Source organism: Pongo pygmaeus, chromosome 5, assembly GCF_028885625.2.
Source record: "Pongo pygmaeus isolate AG05252 chromosome 5, NHGRI_mPonPyg2-v2.0_pri, whole genome shotgun sequence".
NCBI classification, from domain to species: domain Eukaryota; kingdom Metazoa; phylum Chordata; class Mammalia; order Primates; family Hominidae; genus Pongo; species Pongo pygmaeus.
Genome location: NC_072378.2, coordinates 47,375,875 through 47,396,733, shown reverse-complemented (window position 1 = coordinate 47,396,733; position 20,859 = coordinate 47,375,875). Strand labels below are relative to the sequence as shown.

General features: G+C 40.3%; 1 protein-coding gene across 1 annotated transcript in view; it reads left to right on the top strand.

Moving 5' to 3' along the window:
* Positions 1-19,292, top strand: part of ADGRF1 (adhesion G protein-coupled receptor F1) — a 51,109-nt gene extending 31,817 nt beyond the window's left edge. The window contains exons 9-15 of the mRNA XM_054493148.2: positions 2,203-2,366; positions 4,820-5,008; positions 6,690-8,063; positions 9,713-9,754; positions 11,112-11,171; positions 15,418-15,484; positions 16,687-19,292. Coding sequence (XP_054349123.1) covers positions 2,203-2,366; positions 4,820-5,008; positions 6,690-8,063; positions 9,713-9,754; positions 11,112-11,171; positions 15,418-15,484; positions 16,687-16,760 — 1,970 coding nt within the window. The 3' untranslated portion in view covers positions 16,761-19,292. The remainder of the gene's footprint in view (positions 1-2,202; positions 2,367-4,819; positions 5,009-6,689; positions 8,064-9,712; positions 9,755-11,111; positions 11,172-15,417; positions 15,485-16,686) is intronic.
* The last annotated feature ends 1,567 nt before the right edge of the window (positions 19,293-20,859 follow it).

The window sequence follows — 20,859 nt, the reverse complement described above, 5'->3', positions numbered from 1 at the left end:
TTTTGTTTGTCTGGGCCCTGCCTCTAGAGGTGGAGCCTACAGAGGCAGGCAGGCCTCCTTGAGCTGTGGTGGGCTCCACCCAGTTCAAGCTTCCCGGCTGCTTTGTTTACCTAAGCGAGCCTGGGCAATGGCGGGCGCCCCTCCCCCAGCCTGGCTGCCGACTTGCTGTTTGATCTCAGACTGCTGTGCTAGCAATCAGCGAGACTCCGTGGGCGTAGGACCCTCTGAGCCAGTGCGGGCTATAATCTCCTGGGGCACCGTTTCCTAAGCCCGTTGGAAAAGCACAGTATTCGGGTGGGAGTGACCCGATTTTCCAGGTGCCGTCTGTCACCCCTGGAAAGGGAACTCCCTGACCCCTTGCACTTCCCGAGTGAGGCAATGCCTCGCCCCTGCTTCGGCTGGCGCACGGTGCACTCACCCACTGACCTGCGCCCACTGTCTGGCACTCCCTAGTGAGATGAACACGGTACCTCAGATGGAAATGCAGAAATCACCCGTCTTCTGCGTCGCTCACGCTGGGAGCTGTAGACCGGAGCTGTTCCTATTTGGCCATCTTGGCTCCTCCTCTCACCACGATGAAACTTAACTTCCACCGACTATTTCAAATTCTTGCTAATTGGAAATCTGATCTGTACCTCTTAGTGTAAACAGTGTGGAGAACTGACTTCACTGCAGGCTGTGATGGAAAGGGCTCAGCAATAGTTGACTGGCATACATGTTGGAAGAGCTCTGAGGCTGACAATATTTCTAAGTCACAATCCAAGAAATCATGTCTTTAACACATATGAAGACAGACAGACAGACACGCACACACACACACAAACTGTTTTTCTTCAGATATTTTTATCTTTTCCTTTTACATTCAATTTTACACCTTTCCTACCAAAATTTGTATCACTCTCTTTCAACAACATTTATTCTATAAATATTTACTGAGAGTCCAAAGTGTCTAGACACTTAAAATGCAGCAATGGTGAAAACAAAAATCTTAGCTCTGGCTGGGTGCAGTGGCTCAAGTCTGTAATCCTAGCATTTTGGGAGGCCAGAGTGGGCAGATCACTTCAGGTCAGGAGTTCAAGATCAGCCTAGCCAACATGGTGAAACCCCGACTCTACTAAAAATACAAAAATTAGCCAGGCCCAGCACAGTGGCTAAAGCCTATAATCCCAAAACTTTGGGAGGCCAAGGAGGGCAGATTGCCTGAGATCAGAAGTTCGAGACCAGCCTGGCCAACATAGTGAAATCCTGCCTCTACTAAAAATACAAAAAAAAAAATTAGCCAGGCATGGTGGCACGCACCTGTAATCCCAGCTACTTGAGAAGCCAAGGCAGGGGAATCGCTTGAACCCAGGAGATGGAGGTTGCAGTGAGCCGAGATCGCTCCACTTAACTCCAGCCTGGGTGACAGAGCAAGACTCAGTCACAAAAATAAATAAATAAATAAATAAATAAATAAATAAATAAATAGCCAGGCATGGTGGTGTGCACCTGTAATCCCAGGTACTAGGGAGGCTGAGGCAGGAGAATCACTTGAACCTGGGAGGTAGAGGTTGCAGTGAGCAGAGATCACACCACTGCACTCCAGCCTGGGCAACAAGAGCGAAACTCCATCTCAAAAAACAAAAAAAAAATCATAGCCCTTGTGGATCTTCCAGTTAATGTCTCCATCTCCTAGTTCTAATCATGGTAAGAATGCATTACTAAAGGCCAGCAGCAAGAGTAGCAACTGGTTGCAATGTGAGAAATGCTTAAAGGGGTACAGGTAGGAAGTGCTACCCACAAATAGCAACTGCCCATCTTTTAACCATAACATTACTGCTTTATTCTATAGTGTCTGGAAAATTGTCTGGCTTTCTAATGTTCCTTTAAAGAGTAAAAATATTTCCTGAGAGTAATCACATCTTTCCTTATTATCACCTAATACTTACTAGTTGATAGCCCATTAAAAGTGATATTGTTGGCATAGATCGGACACCTGGAAGGAGGAGTCAGCCTCAGGGAGGGTAAGGCATCAGGAATGAGTAAGGAATGTTGAGACAGATGAAGCTGGACATCAAAGACAAAATTCTCTTACTTCTGAATTTTGCCTGGATTTCGTCTTCAAAAATGAGTTCTAAAACGTTTAAACATGACAACATGGTTTATATAGAGTGCCAGGATATTCTAGGATCATTTTTCTTCGTTGTTTTCTTTTGTTTCCAGCCCAGTGTAACAACATTGTCTTTGGATTTGGGTCCAAGGATGATGAATATACCCTGCCTTGCAGCAGAGGCTACAGGGGAAACATCACAGCCAGGTGTGAGTCCTCTGGGTGGCAGGTCATCAGGGAGACTTGTGTGCTCTCTCAGCTTGAAGAACTGAAGAAGGTGAGGCATTTTCACTTTGTAGACTTGCCCTGGTCTTGAGTTTCAGAGTGGCAATATCCCAGTGAGCATGGCTAGGTGGAGGGTAAGTATACCTATGTGCATCATTGGCCAGTATGCAAAGAGCAAGGATGACATCAGACCCTGGTGAACCCGTGGAGTCGTGCATGAGTGGTAGCGTCTGGGCAGCAGAGTCTAGGTTGCAGCTCAAAAGACAGATTTGATAGTTTTGTCAGGCAGAGGTATTGTGGAGGAGTGTATCAATGCTGAGGAGGTCTATGATGGATGGTAGAGCAGCACCTAAGCTGGCCTCAGAAGTCCAGAGACCTGGGAATTAAAGAGAAGAGTGAAGGTGTGAGTCATAAGCCAGCAGGCTTAGTACAAGTAAGGATATATCTATACCAGAAATTAGGGCAAGGAGTGGGTCAGACAAAGGTGAACCATATAAAATGACTGAACTGCAATGGACCTTAAGGGGCATCTGGTTTACCAACCTCATTTTACAGATCAGAAAACAAAAGACCAAGAGGCCAATAGTTCCTCTGGTAGCAATAGTTTTGAATTAGAAGCATGGTCACTTTATTCCTAGTCCAGTGCTGTATTAGTCTGTTCTCACATTGTTATAAAGAACTGAGACTGGGTAGTTTACAAAGAAAAGAGGTTTGACTCACAGTTATGCAGGATGTACAGAAGGCATATCTGGGGAGGCCTCAGGAAACTTACAGTCATGGTGGGAGGTGAAAGGGAAGTAAGCACATCCTCATATGGTGACAGGAGAGAGAGAGAGAGAATGGGGGAGATGCTACACACTTTTAAACAACCAGATCTTGTGAGAACTGTATCATGAGACAGCACTTGGGGGATGGTGCTAAACCGTTAGAAACCACCTCCATGATCCAATCATCTCCCACCAGGCCCCACCTCCAACGCTGGGAATTATAACTCGACATAAGATTTGGGTGGGGATACAGAGCCAAACCATATCAGGTGCTATGCCCTCCACATGATGCTGTCTTAGGAAGGTTCAAGTATTAAGACAAGGAATATAGAAAGAAGGAAATAAATATCTAGGAATCAGAAGAACTCAAGTCACAGAAAAGAAGGACCCCAAGACCAGTTCACAGATACTGTTCAGCAAGTAGATTTCCATATTGAGCAGAACTTCTATTCCAGCCAGAGACCTTGCTGCTGCTGCTGTAGTAGAAAACCCCAGAATAGTATTCATCAGAGGACTGTGGAATGTTTACTTCTCCTTTTCTGGATCTCAGTTTCCTCATCTGTAAATTGGGGAAGGGGATTAGATTAGCTGGATTCTGGGGTCTCTTCTTGCTCTTGCCTTCGTTGCCTCAATTCTGGACATGAGCAACAGTTGACACTAGTTCGCTCCAGGCAGATCCCAGGTGGCTTGAACAGAAAACAGCATTGTCAGTTGAGAAGAACAAGAAGGAAAATGGCAGGCATTTGGGCTCCTGAGTGGACTTATGTTGAGTGGAAGGGGACTGCCCTCCTTTGCTGCTTTCCAAGTTAGCCTGGTGTAGTAAAAGTAGATGGGAGCCTCAAGAAAGAAGTAAAATTCCAAATCTAGGGCCGGGCATGGTGGCTCATGCCTGTAATCCTAGCACTTTGGGAGGCCGAGGTGGGCGGATCACGAGGTCAAGAGTTCAAGACCAGCCTGGCCAACATGGTGAAACCCCGTTTCTACTAAGAATACAAAAAAAATTAGCTGGGCATGGTGGTGCGTGCCTGTAATCCCAGGTACTTGGGAGGCTGAGGCAGGAGAATCTCTTGAACCTGGGAGGCAGAGGTTGTAGTGAGCTGAGATCACACCACTGCACTCCAGCCTGGCTGACAGAGCAAGACTCCATCTCGAAAAAAATAAAAAACCCAAATCTTGTGACAAAACGGGGGCTAGCACAAGCCCAGTAGTCAAATCTCCACGTATGTGTCTCTTCCCATCTTACAACGCATTCTCAGTGTAGCGTGGTGAACATAACAGGATTAGTACCGGTAGACCTACCCTAACATTTCCAGCTGAGTGCTCTTTGGAAGGTCATTAAATCTCATTGAACATGAGTTTCTGTATAATTAAGATAATAATTTATATGAAAATGATTTTTAGTAAATCTTTGCAAGTTTCAGTTTACTTAGCTATAAAATGAAAATAATAATGGTACCTCCCTCAAAGGATATTGAAAGAATTCAGTGAATGAAAATAATAATGGTACCTCCCTCAAAGGATGTTGAAAGAATTCAATGAATCCCTGGTAAAGCATCTAGTGCAATGTCTAAAATATAGAAATCACTGAATAACAGCCTTTGTTACTATTGTTATGTAATTATCCTACGTTAGAACACACCATACAAATGTTAGTTCTATATGGCCAAGACATCTGATTTAAATTTGATGAAACATAGCATGTAATTGTTTTCTAGAACTTAACCATTTTTGCTTCTAGAATTTCAGTATGATTGTAGGCAGTGCCACTGAGGCAGCTGTGTCATCCTTGGTGCAAAATCTTTCGGTCATCATTCGGCAAAACCCATCAACCACAGTGGGGAATCTGGCTTCGGTGGTATCGATTCTGAGCACTATTTCATCTCTGTCACTGGCCAACCATTTCAGGGTGTCCAATTCAACAATGAAGGTATGGTCTGCCTATGCTTGAAGGGCTCACTTTAAATGCTTGATCCTGTAGGAGGAATGACAAAGCCTTAAAGATGGGGAACTATTGGAAAAGACAGAAAGCCATGTAAGCGTCTTTATGTGAACTTTACCGCTTCCTCTGAGGTATACAAGGAACTCGGGATCAATAGTGTGAGTTCAAAGGAAGACAGAGCTGCTCTTATGCAGGTTACCTGGGCAGCACCTGGCTTAGAGGAGGGGGTGAGCTTTTGCACTATGTGACATAGGCACTGCCTTTTCAACATGTTTGCAATCTATAATTTTTCTTTCCTGTGGCCGCAAGCTCAGACTTGAACTGTGTATATTTTAAGAACTCCCTTCATAACACCTTCTATCAACTGAATATTGTTTAGTTTGGATATTTAAAGATTAACTTACAAATTACATAAATGATATTTGGTCACTATAGGAAGTGCAAATAAGCAAAAAGAAAAATAAATTATCTGTAGTCTGGTCACTTTAAAATAGACACTGCTTACATTTTAGGTATCACCTCAGTACCTAGAAGAATGACAAGTGATATATAGCATGTGCTCAATAAATATTTGTTCAATAAATATCCTTCTAAACATTTTGGGTGTATACATTTTATATGTTAAAGGGTATAATGTTTTACAAAACTGGATTATATAATATACGTTAAATAATCACACAATAATACTTAACTATATATGATTAAAATTGTTTCAGAAGTGACACTAAATATCAGTAAATTAAACCCCCTGAGTTAAAGAAAAGATACTCCAATTTGTTTTTTTAAAAACCTGACCACATGTTGTTTACAAGAGACCAACTGAAACAAAATGACACAAAAATGCTAAAAATAAAATGAAGAGTGAAAACAAAGCAGGCAAACACAAAGCAAAAGAAAACAGTTTCTAGGGGCAGTAGAAGTAGAACATCATGGGATTCTGGACTAGAAGGCAGAGAGGGCTGGGTCAGGGTAAGACTCAGGTGGAGTGACAGATGCTTGCAGCAGAGTGTCTGGGAGCCAGACCCATAAGCAAGAGAAGGGGTTCTGTGGGAGGAAGTAACAACTTCCAAGGAGTTGCTTGGAAAATGAATCTCAAACTAAGACTGACTCTTAAAACCCATGACAATTCAATGCTTGGGTCCAGGCTTTAAAAATTGTTTTGCTTTATGTAGTAGGAAACAAGAAACAAAAACTGTAGTAAACAAGAAACCTAAAAATTTGAGCATCTCTTATGTGAGTTTTGAACTTCTGGTGTTAGCAAAACAAACATAATATGGGAAAGCAGTACAAAGTAGTGTCTGCATCTTTGAGCCTCAGCCTGAATAGCAGTGTAGTCATTTTTAACATCTTAGAGAGGAGGAAATGCACATCATATGTGCAGCTGAAATTGCAGGATGCTTTCTCATTTGTCCTGAAGCCCCAGTGCATTTACAGATGCTCTGGGGTGATCACCCTGGGATTTACATGATTCTGCTGACCCAAGATTTTGCCCAAAGCTTCTACTGTACAGAGGAACTGAGCTAAATTTGATTGATGAGTTTTAATGTGGTTCGTGACTGAGCCAATTCTCTGGGCATTTTTCCTATTCTTAATGCTAATGACTATCCACTGCTGGTCCTCTTATCTGTTTACTCAAAAACACAAATTGACTCTCATCCTTGTGTTTCAGGATGTCATCAGTATAGCTGACAATATCCTTAATTCAGCCTCAGTAACCAACTGGACAGTCTTACTGCAGGAAGAAAAGTATGCCAGTTCAAGGTTTCTAGAGACATTGGAAAACATCAGCACTCTGGTGCCTCCGACAGCTCTTCCTCTGAATTTTTCTCGGAAATTCATTAACTGGAAAGGGATTCCAGTGACCAAAAGCCAACCCAAAAGAGGTTACAGCTATCAGATTGAAATGTGTCCCCAAAATACATCTATTCCCATCAGAGGCCATGTGTTAATTGGGTCAGACCAATTCCAGAGATCCCTTCCAGAAACTATTATCAGCATGGCCTCGTTGACTCTGGGGAACATTCTACCCATTTCCAAAAATGGAAATGCTCAGGTCAATGGACCTGTGATATCCACGGTTATTCAAAACTATTCCATAAATGAAGTTTTCCTAATTTTTTCCAAGATAGAGTCAAACCTGAGCCAGCCTCATTGTGTGTTTTGGGATTTCAGTCATTTGCAGTGGAACGATGCAGGCTGCCACCTAGTGAATGAAACTCCAGACATCGTGATGTGCCGATGTACTCACTTGACCTCCTTCTCCATGTTGATGTCACCTTTTGTCCCCCCTACAATCTTCCCCGTTGTAAAATGGATCACCTATGTGGGACTGGGTATCTCCATTGGAAGTCTCATTTTATGCCTGATCATCGAGGCTCTGTTTTGGAAGCAGATGAAAAGAAGCCAAACCTCTCACACACGTCATATTTGCATGGTGAACATAGCCCTGTCCCTCTTGATTGCTGATGTCTGGTTTATTGTTGGTGCCACAGTGGACACCACGGTGAACCCTTCTGGAGTCTGCACAGCTGCTGTGTTCTTTATACACTTCTTCTACCTCTCTTTGTTCTTCTGGATGCTCATGCTTGGCATCCTGCTGGCTTACCGGATCATCCTCGTGTTCCATCACATGGCCCAACATTTGATGACGGCTGTTGGATTTTGCCTGGGTTATGGGTGCCCTCTCATTATATCTGTCATTACCATTGCTGTCACGCAACCTAGCAATACCTACAAAAGGAAAGATGTGTGTTGGCTTAACTGGTCCAATGGAAGCAAACCACTCCTGGCTTTTGTTGTCCCTGCACTGGCTATTGTGGCTGTGAACTTTGTTGTGGTGCTTCTAGTTCTCACAAAGCTCAGGAGGCCGACTGTTGGGGAAAGACTGAGTCGGGATGACAAGGCCACCATCGTCCGCATGGGGAAGAGCCTTCTCATTCTGACCCCTCTGCTAGGGCTCACCTGGGGCTTTGGAATAGGAACAATAGTGGACAGCCAGAATCCGGCTTGGCATGTTATTTTTGCTTTACTCAATGCATTCCAGGTGAGAACAATAACAATAACCTATTGTATTGTCAAGTGATTGGAATAAGTAGAGAACTCAGGCAGGTAAAACCACTCTGGAGATTATCTCATCTCCCTGCCTCCAGCAAGACCATCAGAAAAACTGCATGGAAACAATAAATAGAAAAAAATATTTTTCTTACTTAGTTACTATCATACTGAAGCAGAATATTGGATTTCTTCAGTAACCCATTACAAGGCTTTAAATCTATTAGGTTCTTCTGGCAAACTATCTCGCTTGCTGCTGACTCAGTTCTCTTTCTCTTATGCAGAACTCTGGGAAAAAATTAAACAGAGAAAGGGAAATACATCATAAGTACTTGTTGACTCTGAATGGTGCAAAGGAATTTCCTAGGGTGCAATAGAGAAGGGGCTAGCAAAATGCAACCAGTAGGCTGTTTTTGTAAATAAAGTTTTATTGGAATACGGCCATGCCTATTTATGTACATATGGTCTATGGCTGCTTTCACTGCAATGGCAGGGTTGAGTAGTTGCAAAAGAAACCGTATAGCCCGCAAAGCCTAAAGTACTTACCACCTGGCTCATCACAGAAAAAGTTTGCTAATCTCTGCTACAAAGAATGGGTTTTTACTTGGCACAGTCAGAGAGTGTTCAGAGAGGAAGTGGACAAAGCAATCATTAGGTTTTGATGAATCTGGACGAGAGCCTTCAATCCCAGTTCAGTGAAGGTTTTGCTGGACCACCTCAGATAATGACTCAGGGAAGTGGTGGTTAAACATTCGAACTCTAGAGTTAAATAGGTCTGGGCTCAAACACATCACTTTACAAACTGTGTGACCTCTAGCACATTGCTTAATCTCTCTGTCTCTCAATTCTCTCATCTTTTAAATAGAGATAATGATACTTACATCATCAAATAAATGTGAGGGTTAAATGAGCTAATTTAGCACTTATCGCATTGTCTGGCACATAACAAATGCTCAATAGGTGTTTCCTAAAAGTTGGTTCTCCATCTATTCAGCAACCAGTGAACAGTCAGGTGCTAGTATGGATGGCAATCATAGAGCATGCCCCTAGCAGTGACAAGTTTAGGGTGCTCCTGTTGGGGAGCAGGAGTACAGTCTTATGGTGATACACTGTCTGAACAAGCACCAACTGAAGGAGCTATGCCTGAGAGAAGGAATTCAAGATCCACCAAAACAGTTACCAAGGGTTCCCCAAGACCTGCACTGGAAGGAAAGGGTGCTGATATAGGTCAAATCCCTCCACTTGGCCATAGGATTGGATCTCTGTGCCTGCTGCCATCATAGATGCTTAGACATCAAATTCCTGGTCTAAAGAAAGACTAAGATACAGACAAAAAAGGATGCTATTTGTTTTGGATTGGGATGGTACGATGGGGAGAATGAAGCTCCACATGCAAAACTTCATTCGATTGGTCATTTGCTTATTTAGACATCAACAAAAATTTTTTTTGAGTACTTTGCATAGTGCCATGCACTTGTGGAGGCCACATGGTGTTCTTGCTTTCAAGGAGACTATAGTCTCTTAGGGAGACAGACAAGAAGACAGTTTCAATGTGGGGTGATTGAATAGTGTTACATATAAATGCTTTCTTTTTTGGAAAAGAAAAATACAATACATGTGATTTATTCTTTTTTTTTAAAGGGATTTTTTATCTTATGCTTTGGAATACTCTTGGACAGTAAGGTATGTGCACTTATTTCTCTCATTAACCCCTAGCCCAGACATCTTAGGCTCCCTCCCCTTTGTTCTGAGGCCTTTATTCATATAATAAGAGGTTGGACTATTGGTACTTTTGTAATAAAATTCTGTGCTTTTAGAGAAGTCAGGCTCAGTCAGAAAACAAAGGAACTAAACAGTCACTGCTGATAAAGCTTGCAGAACTAATCAAACACGTAATGTAAACGTTTTTGGAAAAAAGGGGAATTCTTTTTACCTTTAACTTTTCTAATTTAAATTATGGTATGGCAGTAATTCCATAGCAAAATTGCTTTGCTAAGAGGTGAATTCTCTTTTATTCTTTCAATTAGTCTACCCATTTATTTAGAATATGCTGAAATATATATCTACTTCTATACTTGTAGAGTTTTAAACAGTAAGTGTTAATAGCCTCTCACAGACTATTATTCTAAGTGAAGTAACTCAGGAATGGAAAACCAAGCATTGTATAGTTTCACTCGTAAGTGGGTGATAAGCTTTGAGGATGCAAAGACATAAGAATGACACAATGGACTTTGGGGACTCAGGGGAAAAGGATGGGAAGGGGGTGAGGGATAAAAGACTACAAATTGGGTGCAGTATATACTGCTCAGGTGATGGGTGCACCAGAATCTCACAAATCACCACTAAAGAACTTACTCATGTAACCAAACACCACTTGTTCCTCAATAACCAATGGAAATAAAAATATTTTAAAACGCAAAGTATACTGTTGAAGAAAAATAAATAAATAAATAGCCTCTCACATTAAATAAAATTCCCAGTGAAGAACAGTGAGTTTAAATGAAAGATAATAGAAAAAAAATTTTAAATATACTTGTTTCATAAACCCAAGCATTAAACAATTCTGTTGGGAGAGGTGAAGGCCGTAAGCTAATAGATGTACAGTCTTTGTTTTAATAAGAAAATAAAAAATTTTTATAATTAGCAAAATTGTTGCTAATTATAGGAACAATTTTGCACATGAACAAACTGCTATCTACAAAGAAGCAATTTGCTGTTCTTAATTGTACTAAATAATTGCCTTGTCTTACCATTCATGTGGTTAGGAAACTCTTCACTTCAATTTAGCAATTATTGCCAACTACTAATGTCTAAAATCAGAATGAGTATGGCATTTGGTACTGTTGTTCTTTGTTGAATTCTAGTTTTGTTTATAGGTAAAGAGATGAAGAAAATAATCTTTCTACCAGATATCCATTCATGGTCTACTAACTGCTTCTAGGAAATAATACTATTAACCATTTCAACTTGCAGTTGTTCTTGATTTGTCTGTGTATGATTGTATGTGTATCTGCTCAATATTTCTTTGTTGCCCTTGTAGCTGCGACAACTTCTGTTCAACAATTTGTCTGCCTTAAGTTCTTGGAAGCAAACAGAAAAGGTAATTATCTCCTACTGCCGTGAATCCAATACATGAAGTTCCGGTTTTGCATTCTTCTCTTTATACAGTCTTGCTGCAAGCCAACTTCTGTGTAAAACCCTTTCTTTCACCGTTATATTCCTGGTATCTGACATGGAGCCTGGCACATGAGTGATAGTAAAGAGTTGTTGAGTGAATGAGTGATTAAATGAATGACTGTGAAGTCATGGAAACTTACAAAGATGCTCAAGTATGGAAGTCTGTGGGTGCTTGTGAGTGAATACTTTTGAACAATGGCATTTACTTTAGTCTGACTTGCTTGTCAATATTTAGAACTAGCAAGGCCCTTTTCTTCATCTGACTTTCCGAACCTTCTGTAAACCATTTTTCCTTCTCTAGACAGATAAAAGGGGAGATCTTGGTTAAATTCTTGTCTTTAAATTTGGTTAACTTCTAATATATAAAAGTATTATGTATTAATAATTTTCTTTTTTTAGGCTGGTATCACTGATTCTGTTACTTGCAATCTTAGCTCTTAAGTCTACAAACTCACAAGTTTTTAAGGAAATGGAGGATTCCTGTTTCATTCTTTGCCATAAAAGTATAATCCATATGAGGATAGTATATTTAGAAACAAAAGTGCTTGAACACATATTTTGTGTTTTCAATGTTATTTAGACTTTTGTTTTTCAGCAAGGCACTGAGGGCCTTTCAGTTCTAAAGCAGAGAATTTCTGTATTTTATAAAAGTCAACTGACTTAACTGCATCCAAACCTATATGGGTATTTAGAGATTTTTACAAGAGACAATATAACTTTTTAAAATAAAAATCAATAAGGAAATTTTCCTCTGGCATTAAAAAATCTTCCTTGATCTGCATTTTTCAGTAGACAGCACTGCTATAAATTACGGAGCACTGGCCCATGAGCAGGTGGACCAGTCCTGCCCTTGTATTTCTGACTCTGTAACCAATTGGCTTTGTGATCTTAGGAAAGTCACTTAGTCTCTAAGTTTCAATTTTCTCAACTGTAGAAAATAAATGTTGGACTAGTTATTCAAAGCAGAAGTTCTCACATTCTGGAATTTAGATTTTATGTCTGGAAGAACTAAAAATCACTCAAACCAGAAGTTGTGAAACTAATGAGTCATTATCTACACTTAAGAAAAGGAGAAAATTACAGCACATGTGACTACATCAAAGATAAAACCTTTAGTGAATATAATGAGACAGGACACTCCCCACCCTGCAAAGCAGAAAGTCAAAATTTTTCTCTTTTGAAAACCAAAGAAGGAAAAATGCTCCCAAGTAAAATAAAACAAAAGCAAAAGCAAGAATGCCTAACGGTTTCTCTCTGTTTCTAACATCAAGCACTGACACTTCTGAGAAGGCAGTGTCTGTATTTGTACCTTCTCCCCAATTTCATTTCCAAATTAGGTGACAAAAATGAGAGTTTGTTGCTGGCTAGGTGGCTCATTTGTTTTGAAATAAATATACATTATTTTCAAGAAGAAAATATGTGCATTTATAATTTTCTTAGAGAGTTTGAATGAAAAAGCAGGACCCCAAGGACCCCAAATGACAGATGATGAGAAGGTGAGAAAGAGATCACACTTGATGAATATTCCTGCCAAGAAACTCGCTGGTGAGCAAAATCAGCGAGAGTGGTAACCAGACGTAGACCCAGCACAGCAGTGACAGGCTAGAGTTGCCAGGATGTGACAAGTTCATATGTTGGGAGGGGTGAGCCAGTGAAGAGACTCTGAAAACAAATGAGAGAGAGAAAGAAAGAGAGGATAATGGGCAGAAGAGGACTCCTGGGAAGACAGAGGGATTGGCCGGACTGAAGATGGAGGGATTAGCTCCTTAGCTTGACACAGGAAGTACCGTACTGATGCAGGAGGAGCAACATGTATAAATTGGGATTCTAAGTGAAAAAGTATCTGAGACAGGTCTCAATCAATTTAGAAGTTTACTTGCTACGGTTAAGGATCATGAGCCATGACACAGCCTCAGGAGGTTCTGAGAATGTGTGCCAAAGATGGTTGAATTACAGCTTGATTTTATACATTTTAGGGAGACATAAACATCAGTCAGTACATGCGAGGTATATCTTGGTTCATTCTGGAAAGATGGGACAACTCGAAGTAGGGGCAGGAGGGCTTCCACGTCATAGATGGATTCAAAGATTTTCTCATTGGCAATTGGTTGAAAGAGTTACGTTATTATCTAAAGACCTGGAATCAATAGAAAGGAGTTTCTGGGTTAAGCTAAGGGGTTGTGTAGACCAAGGTTCTTTTTATGTACATGAAGCCCTTTGTTGCAAGAGATGCAAATGTGTTCTATTCAGACCTTTTAAAGGATATAGACTCTCAGCTAATCTCTTCAGGATCAGAAAAAGATCTGGAAAGGGAAGGGAATTTTCTACAGAATATAAATTTCTTCCACAAGAGACAGCTTTGCAGGGCCATTTCAAAATATGTCAAAGAAATACATTTTGTGGTAAAATACTTTGATTTCTTTCAGGACCTATCTGTCGTATGATGCTATGCTAGAGTTTGGTTGGAATTTGGTATCTTATTGCTACAAAGGATTTGTTCTATCAGTCTTAAGATCTCAGTTTTGTGTCTGAGCTCCAAAGGGAGAAGAGTACAATGAAGCATGTCTGACCCCCACTTCCCATCATAACCTCAACTAGTTTTTCAGGTTTCTTTGAAATCTCCTTGTCTGAGAGGGGGATCCATTCAGTTGGTTGGAGGGGCTTAGAGTTTTATTTTTGTTTATAGTGTCATGATGTTGAGAGTTCGAACCTTGATACTTTTTTTGTTTGTTTGTTTTTCTTAAGTAGTGGACAAGGCCATCCTCTGAGAGATAGCTAAAGGAGGAGTAAAGTAGCGATCCTGAACAGAGCAGTGAGACTATGATAGTTGACTGAAGGGAATGAAAGAAGAGCCAGCAATAATCTCAGCAAGGACCATCCTTCAAGCCACAGCACACTGTATGGACCCCAAATCTTCTCCATGCTCAGGCCCCTGTCTTGACCCTCCATTGTCCCTAGGCATGTTCTCTGTAACTCTTCGCCAAGACACAGACTCTGGTGGCCTCAATGGACCCCCCTCCACAAAGAATAGATTTACAGACCTACATCTGAGTTCCAGTAACTCACGGCCTGTTATTTGGCCAAGTGCTTCGACCCATATAACTTCACACACCTGAAGAGGCTACTTCTTCCCAGACCACAAGGAAGTATGTTGAGTATGTTACAACCTAAAATTCCTATCTCCAAATGGTACAGGATGCAATTTTAAGTGCCATGATCCCTGACCTTATGATTTTTTTTAAAGGGTTATAACATTAAATGTTTGCTGAGCCCTGAATTCTAGAAAATTAATTATTTTGCTTTGAAAGTTTCAAATCTTTTTAATTCTTATTTTTGTAGCTTTTTTTTTTTTTTCAGAGCTCAATGTGCTTTAATACCAGTGAAAATGGAAAAACTATCACTGGTCTATCTACTGAATATAATAAGAACATGTTTTTCCCACCTTGGTTTGGTTTCCTAGTGGCATAGACTGTAGCAAGGAATGAAACTTTTTCCTTCCAATATTCCCAGTGCCAGAACAGCATCTGGCACACAAGGCATTCAATATGAGATGGTAAATTAATGGACAAATGAAAGATGAACTAATGAGTAGAAAAATATATAATGTATGTAAACACTTTTATCTTTCCCGATAAGTCCATGCTTTTTGTTTCAATATTTTATTTAATTTTATAATTCAGCTGTTAAATTATTGAAGTCTATATAGCCTCTGTAGCAATGACCAGAGCATCATTCAAAAGTAGGTTTGAGAGCTAAGATGAGCAAGAGTAAAGCAAAGCTTTATTGGGAATCAGTTTTAGTCGGAGCACTGTTTTTCCTCCATTTTCCTCCATGGGTTTGCCTTCCAGTAACAAATGTGATCCAAAGAAATGTAAGCATAGACATGAAAAGGGATAATGCTGCCTTTAAAACTGTTTTCTAGTTTGTTGTTAGAAGTTATAAAAATATACAGGAACACAGCATTCACTTGAAAATAAATTTTTAGGCATTTTAAATAGATTAAAGCAGAAGAAAGAGTGAGAAAGTAACCATTCTAAATTCTTGAAAAGAGAATAGCACCTATGAAAATGGAATAAAGAATCACGAATGACATCAGGAAGTCAGGAAATGCAGACCAACAGTAAAAGAATCCTATTAATGTCCAAATGACTTATTTTTATTTTGTGCAGCAAAACTCATCAGATTTATCTGCCAAACCCAAATTCTCAAAGCCTTTCAACCCACTGCAAAACAAAGGTGAGTTACAATAAAACCAAAGGTTACAAAAGGTGTGAAAAGAATATATGAGTATATCATATGAATAAAATTCAATGGCAACATGTAAGAAACTCATGTGAGAAGTGTGGGATTATCAGCCAACCATGTTTTCAGAGTTCATCCAGACCGTGCTCAGGGCTGACAGAACAATGTAGGCGACCTGTTGCTTACGGAGAACCAGAAAGTGTCTTTATGTAATGTCATCACAAATTATCTCTATTTCCCCAGTTGACATTACATAAATCTGTGGCATGGATCATTGAGGCCTTGAGGGGAAGGAGTGTGGTTAGACTAACACCATGTATGTCCTTACTGGAGAATCACCCCTTTGTGCCAGCTGCCGAGCAGTGGGCACGCGGCCAGGTGCTTGTGCCCTGATGTTGCACATGTCCTCCTCCCTAAAATGCCCCTGGGCAGGAAGGGGCCACACCTGCTAAGAGTGAAAGATCACTGTCTCCTCCACCTGTGACATGCATTGGCCTTATGTTCATTGATTGGCGGTTACTAAAGTCTGTGCTGTTGAGCAACTGCAAGACCAGTGTTTAAACGTTGCAAGTAGTCACAGCATTGTTGGAGGAGAGAGAAGGTTGGAACATGGAAATGGAGGAGGAGACATTGCCTTACAAGCTAAGTTGAAATCATACTTAAGAGTTCAAGTCCCATTTCGCATTCAGTTATGTTAATGTCATCATTAATGTAGGAAACTCATTTTATATTCCCATTGAAATTATTCAAATTCCAGATAAAGTTCAAGTGTCTGGAGAATGTGCTTGTCCCGGACCCTTGGGTTCTGTTGTTATTGCCACCAGTCAGCTTGAGCGCTTTTTACAAGTCTCTACCTTTTGGGGGCATTTGTTCCTCATCTATAAAATAAAAAGCTAAGAGATTACTAAGATTCTTCCAGCAATAACATATTGTGATCTCAGTCTACTTTATGTCATTTCCCAGCAATATTTGAAAAACATGATATTTCTCAAATAAGTGATACTTGACAAATGCAAGCCTCTGTGGTGTCGGTGAAATGCTATTTCTCTCCACCAACCACAGTTTTTTTGTCTTTACCTAGAATCTTTTTAAAACTGTTCCTAGTTGTAAAATAATCTACAGGCTAATTTCCACTTTGGTCTCATGTTTGATTTCAACAGAGTAAAAATAATTATTTCCTTTTTTTTCCCCTTCAGGCCATTATGCATTTTCTCATACTGGAGATTCCTCCGACGACATCATGCTAACTCAGTTTGTCTCAAATGAATAAGGCAAGGAATCATAAAATCAAGAAAAAATTTCCAAAACAACTTGACATTTAGAGACAAATGTCAATGAAGAAATTATGCTCAGTATTCGATCCGGTTTTCTGATTTAGGGGTCTGGGAATAAAACAAGAATGTCTCAGTGGCTTCATTACTGTTCCCTTTTGTCTTCAATTAAATGAAAAGAAGATTTATTTCCATGTGATTTGATTCAAAGAAAGTGCTCCATAAATGCAGAAGAGTAGGTTTTGTTGGAAATTGTGTCAGTGGTACCTTGACTATAAAATATGGTTTCTATTTTCATAAAACAGCATTATTCACATGGCATTTCCAATAATCTGGATTGAAGGAAGAAAATTTTGTGAAATAGCTTTAGATAAATTAATAGGCCACGTTCATTTTCTTGTCAAAAAGTTACTGGTGGGGGAAGGGTGGGAAAAAGTTATTAGTGCAAATTTCCTAGAGAAAAAACCATTTCTCTTTCAAATTTTCCAGTTGAATTTTATGTTTGCTTTTGCTTTTTAGGTTCTATCACTTAACGTTGAAAGTTAGTCAGAAATAAAATGTAAACTTCCATTTCAGATAGCTTTGTAACCATTTATCAGAAAGTATAATAGTGTGATATGATATGTAATGTGGTATTTTTCAGTTTACAAGGCACTTTCATCTGGTCCTAAACCCTGCAAACCAAAGTGTCAAGGCAGACCTAGTGCAGAGATGAGGGCATGGGGGCTCAGAGAGGTAAAGTGACTTGCCAAAGATTGTGAAGCCAGTTAAGGGGAATTGGGGATTTTTAGGACTTTTGTCTCCCAGACCATTTCTACAGCCAATAAAAGCCTTGAAAATTACCTACAGCTCTAGTAAATCTTTATGAGGTCAGTTACACAGTACCCCACTCCCAGAATTCTATGTAAGAGAGAAATTAAGGGAGAATTTGGTTGTCAGCTTCCAGGGAGGTACCTTAAAACATCCTTATTTTCTTTCATAATACACCATAGGCACTTTGTGGAAGTTATTTTCTTGTACAGCCAGTGCCACTTTTGGATGACATACAAAGCAGCAGGAGTTGATGCTATGTGAAGCAACACTTCTCTTCCATACTTCCATCACATTTGGCTCACCTACCTGAGTTTCAACCGTGACCATAGTGCCCAGAGGAACCCAAGCCTTTGATTCACCCTTGCTGTTTTGAGAGGCTTAGGGAGTGTCTCTTAGCCTCCTGACATGGAAAGCCTTCATTCTATGCAAATAAAGACAGCTGGGGGAACTTCTAGTTAGTGGTGGTAGATTAAATAAGCATACCTAAGAGAAATTCAAAGTTAGATTTCCACAAGGCACCAAGGTGCAGCACACATGAAATATGAAAGTGAGAGGTTCAAAGGAAATGACTGAGGACCTGTTAGATGGTTCTATACCCCACAAATATATATGACAGTCAACAGAATTTTATGAGAAAGATTTCCTTGCAGAAAACTGCTGTATGAGCCTTCTCACTCTACCTACCCACAAAAGTGAGGAAAGGAGGAATGTCTGCTCCTTGACCTCAAATTTAGTGAGAGAAGATTTCTCAGATAGCTTTCTATGGAACCACAACAATTAGGGTGCATGGCTGATGGAATTCTAGGACAATTCTGTGCCTAGAATTGTGGCCACAGCTCCGGTAGTAGAGCCCTGAATGAGTTTTTTGTTGAGAATAGCCTGTATGTCTAGTGTTTGTCAGGGCAATGGATGTATGTGTTTCCCATGAACCATGGTGAGACATGCAAGAGTGAAGGTCAGCATGGGGCTCTTTTAGGTCCTCTCTGATAGGGTTGTCCAAAGAGGTGGAGGGAACCCAGCATCAAGAAATGGGAGGTGAAGCCAGATTGTGGGATGAGGAAGGAGTCACAAATGACCACCTGGAATACAAAAGAATCTACACAGGCTAAAGATGAGAAGTCAGGGCTATGAGAATTTCTCTGGGAGTTCTTGAATGCTCCCTCTCTTATTATACATAATTACTATCCAGAGAACCCTGACACCATGTGAATGCAGCCCTATCTCATAAGACAAATTTCTTTTTTTTGGTACCTTGGGGAAGGGGAGGCCAGAAACCTCAGTGTCCAAGGTGGGGTTGAAGGAAAGGGAGAAATCTTAGCAAAAATGTCAACTAGCAAGGGAAGATGTGCTAGTGCAAGTAGGCAACTCAACACAAGACTCAGTTGGGGAGGGAAGAAAAACTTAGTACTAAATTATTGTAGTTTCTTCTTATTGTAGGCAACTGGAAGTCATAATTACCAAACTATTTAAAATGACCAAAATGTTGCTCTTATCTTATCTGAGTATGTTGGCATATAACTGGAATGTATCTGATGGAAGAAAAAGCTTCTCCCACTGAATAAATTTTATGAGGATGATGAGAGACAAAAAAATGTTTGATCAGATATCATGTATGTGCATGCTTGTCTAATTCACTGATTACGCATACGTAATCTACTAAATGCTACTAAATGCTACTAAATGCTACTAAAACAACAATAAAATAATAAAAAAGTGAATAGCATTGTAGTAATTTTCTATTGCTGTGTTTTCTATTATAATAGTTTATTCCATTTTTATTATGATAGTTTAGTGCTGCATATAAAATTGCTGCAAACTCAGCAGCTTAAAGCAACACACATTTATTATCTCAAAGTGGTCATGGGTGGATTCCATGCACAGCTAAGCTTGTACTTTGCTCAGGGTTACACAGGGCTGTCATCAAGGTACTGGATAGACTGTCATGTCATCTGGAGGTGCAGGTGGGGAAGAATTCACTTCTGACTCATTCAGGTTGTTGGCAGAATTTGTCCCCTTGTGGTTGTAGGAATGAGAATGGTGGCTTTTTGCTGACTATTGGCTAGAATTCATCCTCAGACCCTAGAGGCCACCCCTATTTTTTTCGCCACATGGGCTTTTCCAACTTGGCCACTTACAATATTAAGCCTGCAAGGACAGTCTCTAACTCCAGTCTGCTTTTAACAGAGAGTCTTGTTTAATGTAAGATAATTAGGAGAGTGACAACCCATAACTTTTGCCATATTTCACAGGTTAGAACCAAGTCACAGGCCCTGGCCACAATCGAGGGGAGGGCATTTCAAAAGGTGTGAACGCCAGGAGGGAGGGATCACTGGAGGTCACAGACATGAAATTCCAAAGATAGGGAACAAGAGAGGCAAAAACAGCAACACAACTTTGGAAAGCAGGTGGGGTGGTGTGAACTGACTTAGAAGACCTGAGAAAGTTAAATATTAAGCCAGCGGTGGGGAAAAACAAGAAGCAACCTACTTTACACTGCAGAATCCCCCAAGAGACTTAAGACTTTGCAGCACCAGGTACCTTAAGAATTTGGATGAACATGGGACTGAATAGTAGAGTTGGTTGGTTCACATTCAATTTAGGAAGCATCTGGTTCCCCAGGTACCTCTCTAATCCCAAGTAGCCAAGCAAATGTCCTTTCCTTCACTGTACTAATAGATTATATGGAGATGTGGAAAAAGATGGGATACTGGGACTGAGAGACACCAGAATCAGTTGGGAGAGGTTTTCCCATCCTGAAAACAAAAGGTTTAGTGAAAGTTAACATATAACAATGGCAGCAAGTCTTACATTTTTAAGGCAAGAGTCTTGTATTAGTCCATTCTCATGCTGCTGATAAACACATACCTAAGACTGGGTAATTTATTTAAAAAAAAAGGTTTGATGGGCCCACAGTTCCACATGGCTGGGGAAGCCTCACAATCATGGTGGAAGACAAAGGAGGAGTAAAGGGACTTCTTACATGGCAGTGGGCAAGAGAGGGAGTGAAAAACAATATGAAAGGGGTTTCCCCTTGTAAAACCACCAAATCTTGTGAGACTTATTTACTACCATGAGAACAGAATGGGGAAAACTGTCTCCATCATTCAATTATCTCCCACTGGTTTCCTCCCACAACATGTGAGAATTATGGGAGCTACAGTTGAAGATGAGATTTGGGTGGGGACACAGCCGACCCAAGTCAAGTCTGAACAGGCATCTCTGGAGAATCTGATTATAACAGGAGGAAACATTGAAGATACTGACTTTGAACATTTACTAAGGAAT